The sequence below is a fragment of the Cupressus sempervirens genome, chromosome 3, assembly GCF_028749045.1.
Source record: "Cupressus sempervirens isolate cs-2001-9-10 chromosome 3, ASM2874904v1, whole genome shotgun sequence".
NCBI classification, from domain to species: Eukaryota; Viridiplantae; Streptophyta; class Pinopsida; order Cupressales; family Cupressaceae; genus Cupressus; species Cupressus sempervirens.
The window spans coordinates 463,301,081-463,313,463 of NC_143120.1; the positions used below are offsets into that span (position 1 = coordinate 463,301,081).

General features: G+C 35.3%; 1 protein-coding gene across 1 annotated transcript; it reads right to left on the bottom strand.

The window, feature by feature from the left end:
- Window positions 1-1,086: 1,086 nt before the first annotated feature.
- On the bottom strand, window positions 1,087-12,047 carry LOC149567126 (glyceraldehyde-3-phosphate dehydrogenase, cytosolic-like). The gene is made up of 14 exons (XM_089820322.1): window positions 11,886-12,047; window positions 11,699-11,787; window positions 5,003-5,070; window positions 4,566-4,604; window positions 4,315-4,415; window positions 3,447-3,559; window positions 3,248-3,347; window positions 2,927-3,073; window positions 2,712-2,772; window positions 2,433-2,530; window positions 1,991-2,133; window positions 1,773-1,856; window positions 1,579-1,668; window positions 1,087-1,403 (listed from the first exon to the last, which is right to left on the bottom strand). Exons 1-14 carry the CDS (start codon window positions 11,964-11,966, stop codon window positions 1,349-1,351), a joined length of 1,269 nt encoding a protein of 422 aa, XP_089676448.1. The 5' UTR covers window positions 11,967-12,047; the 3' UTR covers window positions 1,087-1,348.
- Window positions 12,048-12,383: the final 336 nt, after the last annotated feature.

Sequence of the window (12,383 nt, forward strand, 5' to 3'; positions counted from 1 at the left end):
ATTTTATATTATACTACCATTATGTATTATTTGCTTGCTTAGTTCATAAATGAAGCACAATTGTAGGTAAACAGGATGTTTTCTTTTTTTGTATTATTTGCTTGCTTGGTCCATGAATGAAGCACAATCATAGGTACACAAGATATTTTCTGTTTTCGTTGGCTTTTTTTTCACACCCAAAATCAGAATTTGTTGAGTCAGATGTACACAATTAATACTAGACCTCGTACAAAATTAGCAACATTAGAAAGATAAAGCTCAACGTTAATTGTATTTCAATGTTTTGAAAATTAGTTTACATGAGAAAATCTGAAATTTGATTGTCATTTCAAACCCATCTATCTCTAAGGCTTTAAAAATACAATTTTGGATTTTAAATTTAATGGCTTAAGTATGTCAATTTTTACCTCGTTTAATTCTACAATTAAAAGAAACTGCTGTTACTGTTACCATTTCAAAATATTTGTACATAAGATTTCATTTTTAATTAAGGATATTTAAACATTAATTTGCATACAAATCTGGAATGACAAAGGAAGAGCGAATCAAGTTACTCGAAAATAGTCAACATCAAAGAAACCTTTTTGGCTGATAAACGTTAACTTTTGTAATAGTAATCATATTTAAATCAAAAGCTCCCAAAACATATATGTAACACTAAGTGCAGCAATTCCAATAATTTATACTCTAAAAAATATTCACAATATAATTTTTATTTAAAATTTAATTCCTAAACACATTACTATATGCATCGCAGAGACCAGTACAATAGAAAATCATTGTGATGCATGTGAATATCAGTTATAAATTATTTCATTCTTTCACATTTTTGGCACACTAAAGCTGGTTACGTAGCACTGTTCACTGAAAATGGAAGAAGAACATGTGAATATCAGTTATAAATTATTTCATTCTTTCACATTTTTGGCAAACCAAAAGCTGGTTACGTAAGCACTGTAGCACTGTTCACTGAAAATGGAAGAACAACATACATGTGACAAAACTAAAAGCTGGTTACAACCTTAAAAGCAATACTCAGACGATGAATTTTGCTGAGACCCAAAATGACATCAAGACCAACAAATGTTTGATTCCAAATTCATTGGAAACCGATAGAGATGAAATTTATTCCAAAAAACAGATATAATAAAGGGATGGAATACCTTATCAAAAATTTTACCATCCATCCTCAAATATGGATAGCACAACTTATCAGAAATACTCTCAGAAAACCTCATCACAACCCTACACCTTAGCATTCTGAGCGGTAAACTAAAGATCGTCTCTAGATAAACCTTTATTAAAAGGATCTCTCACATAATTGATATGCTTTAAATTACAAAAGATTTCATTTGCGGGAACCAACAAATGCCATGTGCGAAATCAAATCCACAACCCGGTTGCTGCAAGCACCAACAGACTTGTGAGTTTATGTCAGCAATAAAGAGAATAGAAATATCCTACCTAATATCCCACAGTAGGAACTTTAGAACACAATCTACTGCCTTCTTGGTTGATAAAATATAGTATTTATGCGTTCATCCAATTCAAAAGAAATCATGCACTAAATTGATTTACCTGTATCCCCACTCATTGTCATACCACGAGACCAACTTCACAAATTGAGGGCTCAATGCTATACTGGCCTTAGAATCAAAGATACTTGACCTGATGGTTCAAACACAAAATGCAAAAAAACAATTTGTTTTATTCTTAGAATTAACTAATTTTAACAAAAAAACAGCTTTTATGTGAAGTTCACAATTCCTCACCTTTCATCTCCAACAAAATCATTTGACACAACATCATCCTCAGTATATCCAAGGATGCCTTTCAGAGATCCTTCAGATGCACTCCTGCAAAAAGATTAAAAAATTGAAGGACTTCAATGCAATCTCGCAAAAAATTATCCCAAATAGTGACATGTCATCCAGAAAAAGAATATATCTCAGAATCACATATATGTAGCTTGCAAAGTAATAAAACATACTTTAGTGCTGCTTTAATGTCATCGTAAGATGCTGGTTTCTCTAGCCTGCAGGTGAGATCCACAACAGATACATTAGGTGTGGGGACACGGAAAGCCATTCCAGTTAGCTTCCCATTCAATGCTGGAAGAACCTTTCCAACTGCCTGCCAGATACAAAATTGCCAAGGAAAAAAAGCAAATATCAGTATCATTTCACTAAATCCTAGAAGCCCTTACTTGATGGAATAAAACAAAAGCCCTTCCTGAGTGTATTCAGTAGAAGGGCCATATAATTTTGCCCTGTACAGAAAATCAAATGAAGGTAGCTGATTACATAGCAAAACCACACAAAATCCCTGCTTAATAAATAAAGTTCCATAAACATGTATCTATTCATACTAAATAATTTCAATACACGTGATTCAAATTCCATCCTTGGAAACAAACAGGATAAACTAAATACCTTTGCAGCACCAGTTGAGCTTGGAATGATATTTTGTCCAGCACCACGACCTCCACGCCAATCCTTCATTGAGGGGCCATCCACTGTCTTCTGTGTAGCTGTGTACATGTAATCATATTCTAGTTAGATCTAATATTCTGATATATCGCAAAAGCATACAATGCTTCAGTATAGAATGTACCTTAGCACATGCACAGATATCAAAAATTAATACAAAGGAATTTAACTACCAACATAACTTTCAGTAATTTTTGAAGTGATAAAAGGAACAATATAAACCTGTTGTTGCATGAACAGTTGTCATAAGACCCTCAACAATACCAAACTTTTCATGCACAACCTGTAAATCAGCACATGTGATTAACTTAGTTAATAATAAAGCAAACACACAATGTGGCATATTGCAATTAGAAGACCTTATATGATTAGAGAAATTAATTGGAAAGCATCTGTATAGACGTTTGCATACAGCTGTAGAAGGTGAGGTTCTCTACCTTTGCAAGAGGAGCAAGACAATTAGTTGTGCAGCTAGCATTAGAAACAATTGCCATTTCGGACTTATAGGTCTCTTCATTTACTCCAACCACAAACATAGGGGCATCTGCTGACGGTGCAGAAATTACAACCTTTTTAGCACCACCCTGTTACAAAAGAAACCAGTAAACATTACTGTTCTTTGCCAGTTAGCCCAAGACAAGCGCCTATGTTGCTCTTTTAATCAGTTGAGGATTTTGAAAGAAAAAGAACATTATTGAAAACATCAAATATATTTTCCAACTATCAAATGATTTCTCATAAACCCCAAAAATATATACCTTAAGATGTGCTGATGCCTTTTCAGTTGTGGTAAATACACCAGATGACTCTACAACATAGTCAGCTCCAAAATCACCCCATGGAATATCTGCAGGGTCCCTGTACCAACAATTAGGACCATAGTTTAGCATTACCTTTTGAGGATTGTGAATGCTAACATTATTTTCAATTTTGCAATGTACTGTAGTAATCTTGCACCTCTTTGAAGTAACTGTAATTTTATGGCCATCAATTTCAAGTGTCTTATCATCCACAACAACAATGCTCCCCTTGTATATGCCATGTGTTGAATCATATTTGAACATGTAAGCCTGCCGCCAAAAGCCCAAATTACAGACGAGTCAGCAAGCAATCAATATTTATCAAATTATTATTTAATAAACAGTCAATAGCAACAAAGAGCCTGCCACCAAAAGCCCAAATTACAGACAAGTCAACAAGCAATCAATATTTATCAAATTATTATTTAATAAACAGTCAATAGCAACAAAGAGGTGCAACAAGTACACAGTGGATACAAAGAAAGGTTAAAAGGAAAAAAACACTAGGGAAGAATATAACAATTAGTTTTCTATATTTAAGTTCATGAAAATGAAGACATTGACATGCAATCTTTACAGAAATGTGTCATCCTTGAGTAGAGTCTTTACTATCTAATTCAAAACAAACAAAACAAAAAGAAGAAATCGCCAAGCAGCAGCATTAAGACTCAATGGTGAGTTTCTCAAATTGTTGTCGTCTTTTTTTACTAGTAGACTCAAAAAACAGGTAAGAGTGTCAGTATTCCAAACACAAACACATCATCTTAAGTTGATAATTTACTATTTAATTCAAAACAAAAAAATCAATCAGAAAGATCACTAAGCTGTAGCATTTAGACTTCATGTTGAACTTCTCAATTTGTCTTTTAAGTTTCTTGCTCTCACAATAACACCTAAACAGTTAAAAAAAAGTCACTTGCAGGTACTACTACTATTAGATACAAATGTGATTTTTTTACTACACTAGATATAGAATAGCAAGCTCGCCAGAAGAGAAACTTATTCATAATTAAGCATCTTCATACCATATATTTGACATCAATGAAGGGATCGTTCACTGCAACTACTTCGATATCACCTCTTCCCAATGCAACACGCAAAACCAATCTGCCAATGCGACCAAATCCTGCAAATTTTTTACAGCAAGAACTTAAGTTGATTGAAAAACAACATTATTCTTCCTTGCTCACTAATATAAGGGACTCAAATGCAATCAGAAATTGCAGAAAGGGCAAAATTTCTCAAATGTGAACTAGTCCGGAAAAATAGATAGTACCATTGATTGCAATCTTAGTCTTCTCCTTTCCAGAGGATTCTGCAAATATAATAGTAATAAAAGCTTAAGTGTGTATTTAATCAAGTAATCAAAATGAACTAATGCTACGTACTCTATTTCTTATTTCAAAATAATCCCCAGTTATATCAGTTGCAGGATGCATGCTTTGACATTGGGCTTGAAACCCTTATTTTTCACGAGTGTTTAAAAAAAGACTTCCTCTCTTGCCTCTTGAGTAAGATATGATTCCTTGTTATTTTTCATAAGATTTTTGTTGTATATATTTCTTATGTTGTGTATGTAAGTCTCATCGTTTCCATAGATTCACATTTGTTTTGTATATGTCAAGTTGCTTCTTTTTTTCTTCTGTCTACTCCTTTAAGTTGCATATGAAATGATTATTTACTTGCATTGACATTGGGCTTGAAACCACTTACGTTGAACCTTGGAAGGCATTTCTGTGGCAGTAGCTCTAATTGGTTGCAATGGTCTAGCTCGCTGGCACCTGCTCAAAAAAAATAAAAAATACAACAATGTTCACATACAGTTGATATAAAAAGGCTTGGTGATACAATACGAACAGTCTCATACCCTACAGATATACACTAGTCATGCTGCTACTAACAGAATTCAGTCAATTGCATTGTCTCAAGCCTAGTTCAGAATAACTGAATTCAATTTTTTTTAACACTTCTACTAATATTATTGAAAAGATTTGATATATTGAACATTATGATTAAACAGGCCCAAATATGCCAGTTATAGCGAGAAGCAAATGTAGTGAACCTCCAAAAATAGCAAAATTTGATTTAAAATTATAATATCATCTCATCTTCATTAGTACACAAACCCCTTCCAGTTTGAGGATTCAAATAAAACATTATAAATTAGAACTTGGGATATACAACACTGACAAACCATTCTCTTAATTATGAAACCATAAATATGATTAAAGATGGTGTCAAGAATTTTAAATAACGTGCAATCAAATCAAAGGTCAATTACAGACCATCTTCACGGTTACATAGGTCCCTTCCAGTCTAATAATGTGCTTTTTATTTCTTACCAATAAGTCACTGACCTTTCTACAAGTAATCTTGAATGAGCATCACCTAGATCCAATGAGTGCTAAGAGTTCCATTTATTCTCATGAGAGATGGATTCATATTGAATCACTACTCATGAGATATGGGTCGATGAGTTTGACTCAAAAACCGCGCAAATAAATCTTGATAGCAATATCACAATTTGACTTGCTGTGGAAATTTTCTCCTACTTATCAATTGATGAGCTTAAGGGGCTTTCTAATGAATGGTTCATAAGGCACAACACTTGGTGAGGGCTTTGCAAATGGGATTGCAAGCAGAGTGGGTTTAACCATGGAGGATACTCCATAGTTAAGCGCACTCAAGATGGAGTAGTGATGGGATGGGTGACCTCCTCGGAAGTCCCAATGCTTCACCTTTGTGAGCATCACCTAGATCCAATGAGTGCTAAGTGTTCCATTTATTCTCATGAGAGATGGATTCATGTTGAATCACTACTCATGAAATATAGGTCAATGAGTTTCACTCAAAAACTACACAATGAAATCCTAATAACAATACCAGAATTTGACTTGTGGAAATTATCTCCTACTTATCAATTGATGAGCTTAAGGGGCTTTCTAATGAATAGGTTCATAACGCACAACACTTGGTGAAGGTTTTGTAAATGGGATTGCAAGCAGAGTGGGTTTAATCAAGAAGGATACTCTGTAGTTAAGCACGCTCAAGCTGGAGTAGTACTAGGATGGGTGACCTCCCGAAAAGTCTCAATGCTTCACCTCTGTGAGCATCACCTAGATCCAATGAGTGCTAAGTGTTCCATTTATTCTCATGAGAGATAGATTCGTGTTGAATCACTTCACAATTAAATCCTGATAGCTATATCACAATGTGATATTATAACCAGTAAAACAATATATTAAATATTTGTTGCTAATAGAAAGGGGTTACAGCTGCTAGATGTACTTACCTTATTTTTGTTTGAAGTGCACACAACTCTTTTAGGTGTTAATAAGATACTAACAAGTAAAAGACACACTAATAACAAAAAAGTTAAAAACACAGAAAAGAAATGGAAAGGTTTCCATTGAATACTTTTAGAGATTCAAATTGATTACGTACTAGTCGAAAACTTATCAATCCCCAAAAAAATAGATAGACCAGCCTGAGTAAAATGCTAAATCTTGAGCTATATTAAATACCAAGATGTTGAGCCACAATTAGGTGTGCTTGACTTGAGCATTATTGAAAACTATCAAACAAAGGTGATTATGATGCGATTATATGCTCAAAAAATGTGTAAAGAAGCTAGAGGTTGGAATACCCAAAAAAATTGTGGATTACAATGACCATCTTACTCTCCTAGGCAATCCTTGTTAGCTTTGTGTGCTAAGTAGCTCCTCCTACCTTGAAATTGTTACATACAAACACAAGGGGAAATGCAACATACTTACAGTATAAACATAATCACAACTTAAATCCCACAAACAATAAATTACATCATTAGAGTAAACAACCATTTACAAGATCACCTTAAATCTTAGAAGCCAATGTTGCCTGCTGCATGTTGGATCTGGAAGTCGATGAGCACGGATGCAAAGGCGAGAGCCGATGCATCCAGAAGCTAGCAAGAAGCCATTCCTTGCCAACTGGATGCAACCAAAAGCCACTACTTCCAACCAGCTTCCAAACACATCGAGGAGCATCCACAGGCTTCCTCGCCCAAGAAAGAAAGAAAAAACTTTTTTTTTTTAAATTCACTTAAGGCACTTAAAACACACATGGGAAAATAAATTTTATAATCTATTTTTTTCTTGCAAACCCTAAAATGGACCTAATAGATGCCACCCAACCACTACTACCTCCATTTTGTTTGCAAATCCTCTCTTTTCTCATTTGCTCTTCATTTTTGCATTTTTAAGGAAAGTTGATTATTTTCAAAGGGGATTGTTCATAGAGCAAAGGATAGCTTCCACAAACGAGTTATAAGCAACATAGTACACACGCACATGCACATCCATACACATCTGCTTCCCCATCCCACATCCGCTTCAAAATCATCCAAATTGGTAACTAAAGTTTAGGACTTAAACCTGGTTGTTTTTAGGTACGATTCACTCCTCAATAGAAACAAGTTTGACTTGCCTAAAGATTTGTTTGGAATTGTGATTCCAGCTACATCAATGTGATTCAAGGGCAATTCCAAGCATACCCCCCCACATGATTCCCAAGATCTGGATTCCTCGCCATCAAATTTCCGTTGTGCCCCCCATCTCTCAACATGAGTGTAAAACAAAGCACATGAAATGACAACCTCTGCTGCTTCTCCTTACTCTACAAAAGCTAGTAATGCAGACATATATGTTGTCACTTGAATGTATCTTTTGGAGCTAGTGTTGCCGTGAATGTTTTTCCTTTAATTTATGTCCTGAACTGCTCAGCTGGTCCTTGCCTTAACCACACCTTAATGTGATAAGTGTAACCAGAAGCAGATATGGATAGAATGGTATTTTCTAGCAAAACATTTGGATTCTCCAAGGTCTCTTTTATGTTCATGGGAATGATAAAATAAAAAGCAGGGACTATACTTGGGGCTGTAAACATATTAAAAGCAAGAAACATGTGAAAGCTTGTCCAGCCAGAAAAACTCAAAAGAGCTTAGAGCTATCAGAATTCCACAAAATCCGTGAGAATATTAAAAACAATTTTTGCATTTGATTGTGTAAGTTAGAAACGTGTGAGAGCTTGTCCAGCCAGAAAAACTCAAAAGAGCTTAGAGCTATATCAGATTTCCACAATCCATGACAATATTAAAAACAATCTCTGGATTTGATTGTGTAAGTTATACACAATCAAATCCAGAAATTGCTTTCAACAGGCAAAGAGCTAGTTTTAAGTACATATAGTGTTTAATTGCAGCCATTGGAGAATTTACAGCATTTCCTTCTTGTTTTTATTTCAGACTTGATAGTGTCTTTTTCTTTAAATAATTGAACAAGTTTAGATATATTGGTTCAAGACTTACTGTATTTATCTGAAGACATATGGTAATGGTAACACGAACTATTGACAGTGCTGATTAATGATTTTTATAATTTAGATGATTTGAAATTTGAAAGCAATAGGAATGGCTTCTATTGTTTAGATAATTTGTTGTTCCATATATTCTACATGGTCAAAAGTGGATGTCAATGAAAAACTACAAGAGGAAGCTTCTTACAGAAAATGTGGAATATGAACCTGTGGCAGGGGAAATATTGGTTTCGTACAAAAATGATGCTTCATAGTACTCAACAAAAATGGTATCTTTCCCAGTTTTAACTTGGATTTTGTTTGGTATTTATGTTATGTTAGGTGAAAGAGAATTGCAGAAACCTTCAGGAAACTCTGATTATTCACCTACATGCAACCATATGTATTTCGTGATCTGTGAAGACTCTAAATTTATCCAAATGTTCTTGAGCCTTTCATTTCTCAGTCTTTGGAAGTTAGCTGAGAATCTTATAGCAATCAGGATTATAATTCTAGAAAACTATGTAGTTGAAAAATGTTAATTTCAAAATGCAAACATCATGGCTCATATTACATGTAATTTTGCATCATGGCTCGTATTACATGTAATTTTGCATCATGGCTCATATTACATGTAATTTTGCATCATGGCTCATATTACATGTAATTTTGTGGTACCACAGATTCTACAGGATCTCCAGCAAATAATGATAATAAATTTTTCATTACTTGATTTCATTTTTCAAGTACTTAGTGTTGACTTCTTAATTTCCATTTTATGATAGACAGTTCTGGTAGAGAAGGCTATCTATCCAATTAATCATTAATATTGAACAAGGCTATATATTCAGTGATGGCCTTTATGATTGTCAGTGCTTGGCATTGGCTTAAACTAAATTGTGCAAGGCTATTTATTCGGGTACTGGTTGATTCAGGGAAGGTACCTCCAATTCAGAAGGGTGCAAGTAATCTGGATTTAAGAAATTGCATGACACAATGTTAAAGGGAATTTGGGCAAGCAGCATCATCATCTTGTCCTAATTTTTGAGAATGCATCTGATGTATCCCATGACAGTTTTGGCACCTCTCAGATGTAACTTATGAGCCAAGCTCAACCTTCTCATCCTGTTAGGCAGCAACGAAGCACATACCAAACAAACTCATCTTCCTGTGAGCCACTTGGAGGAACAACTCATTGGCCAAGACAACACATCTTTGGCATAGTAGCTGCCCAGTGGCTATATATTCAATGATAGCCTTTATGATTGTCAGTGCTTGGCATTGGCTTAAACTAAATTGTACAGTTAGTGAAGACTATATATTCAGGTACTGATTGATTCAGGGAAGGTACCTCCAATTCAGAAGTAAATCTGGATTTTAAGAAATTACAGGACATGATGTTAAAGGGAATTTGGGCAAGCAGCATTATCATCTTGTTCTAATTTTTGAAAATGTATCTGATCATGATGTATCCCGTGACAGTTTAGACACCTCTCAGATGTAACTTAAGAGCCAAGCTCAACCTTCTCATCCCGTTAGGCAGCAGCAAAGCACATACCAAACAAACTCAGCTTCCTGTAAGCCACTTGGAGGAACAACTCATTGGCCAAGACAACACCATCTTTGGCATACTAGCTACACAGTGGGCTTAGCATCCAGAATAACTTAATATCTATCCAAATTTTTAATTTTTGAGTTTGACAAAATAGGTATCAAGTATAAAATGCTCAAAGTTTTATTAATTCAAATTGACATCTATCACCTCCTTCCTACTGCAGATAGTCATTAAAAAGTTTCAATTGGTTATTTCAATAAGATGTAGTCTTAAGAAGTTCCTATAAAACAAATAGCAGCATATCAAATACTTGCAATTTTGTATTTTGATGAATAGAAAGAAATGGCTCCTGAAACTATATGATATGCATGAATAAGATGGTTTTGCTGAAAAAAATATTGCACACATTACGTCTGTGTCAACCAGAAAACAGATGCAGATAAAAGAATGCATAGCCACTATGACCATATTATTTTGACACAGATACAACATACATATTACATACACTGATGCCACAGTCTACTTAAATGCAAATCACTAACCAATGTAGATCCTACACAGCCACAAGGTTACCGTAGGTCAGATTAGAATCAAGCAAGGGATCTAAGTGAAATGGAAAAATAAGTATAATAGACACTTCACAGGGTAAGAGTTGAAGAGTATGAACCCAAGCCTTAAAAGATTTTGTGAGATAAATACAAGTCCACGTTCGGCAAAATGCCACAATGCAAACTGCTAAAATTGAAATGATTGCAACATCCTACTCGCTGAGTGAGAGGTACATGGGACCCGACAAAAATTGGGTTTGGTGAAGCATCCAACTTTAAGTGAGACATTACCCCCAACCTAAGTTTAGAAAAGAAATACTCAAAGATTGTAATGGTTGCCGTGAAAAACTAATAAAAGAGTTTCAAATATAAAGGTGTAGATTAATTAAGGGCCTTCTAAAAGAGATAATTTCAAACAAACTACAAAAGATTAACGTGCAATTCATAAAGAGATCATTTTAATTCGCTATGATTTGGACTTTGGAATCCAGCACGCCACATTTAGGATCTGGGCACTAAGATCTTTATCAGTCCTGATCTGTACAATGAAGTGGCCAAGATACTATAATTTTAAAGAACAACTATTTTTTTCCCAAACGACAGACCTTAAAATTATGTATCCGAGCTTAATCAGCTATTATGTCAGCTTAGAATTCAGTATCATTTCACGTGATCCAAGTGCCTGCTCACTGGTAATCAACTATTTTGAAAAAAACCTAAAGTGTAACGTCAAAAAATCGTAGACACGAAAACTTCCTAACTAAATCCCACATAAAATGTGTCGTCAGAAATAAACAAAACAATAAAACCAAAACCCCAAACAAATGTCGTAACAAAGGTGGCAAGAGTAAGAATCTCGCGATCGCCGTCTGATCGCTAAAAGTACGCAAGCAAACTTTTCAACATCAATACAAGAAACAACAACGAAAAAATAAAAATCATAAAACCCTAAAAAGGAAAGTTTTCCTCAACTGTAAGCGCGAACTCTGCCCGAACTGCACTGCAGATCCAAAGAAGTCGCTTCCACTGGACATTCTAACGCTTCCATTTTGGCAACCTCCCTGCATAAACCCCCCCACTGAAATCAGTCCACAACTCCAACAACGCAACAAACATTTGCAGATCAAGGGCTACCATTTCCATTAAAGTTTAAACAGACCTTGGAAAAGCATTTAGATTCAACTGGACGACGAATTTCAGCGAGTGAACCCGCCGATCGCATCAAACTCGTGGCTGCCATGGCGATCAGACGAGAAAGAAAACAGAACAGATTCCAAAATCCCAGCAGCGATTTAACGTCAACAAACAACCCCCTGCAATCGATCAAACTACTACTTGGCACGCATTTAAAAACCCTTGCACTTTTCGTACATCTTCCCTTCCACACCGCAGGCTCACAACAACCGTCGATCGCGCCCCAAGCCAACGGCCACGATCAAACTTGGACTCTGCTTCACATTTCACGCCTTTGTCTCCATCCAACGGCCAATGACTTCGTAGAAAAATCCTGACCGTCGATACTTACTGCGTGCATTTCCATGCATAATAGACAGTTTTCTATTTGTTCCCTATGTGTACACTTTTCTTTCTACAGAATATTCTTTTTGACGTCGGAATATTCTGCCCCACCCGAAGAGGTTAGGTTCTAGAAGACTTA

What these genes read in the sequence shown, in the direction of transcription:
- LOC149567126 (XM_089820322.1), bottom strand. Translation starts at nt 11,966, where the DNA reads ATGGCAGCCACGAGTTTGATGCGATCGGCGGGTTCACTCGCTGAAATT. An exon ending in GACATTAAAGCAGCACTAAA is followed by an intron (nt 1,857 to 1,990) that starts GTATGTTTTATT and finishes ATCTTTTTGCAG; the next exon opens with GAGTGCATCTGAAGGATCTC. An exon ending in GATTTTGTTGGAGATGAAAG is followed by an intron (nt 1,669 to 1,772) that starts GTGAGGAATTGT and finishes TTGAACCATCAG; the next exon opens with GTCAAGTATCTTTGATTCTA.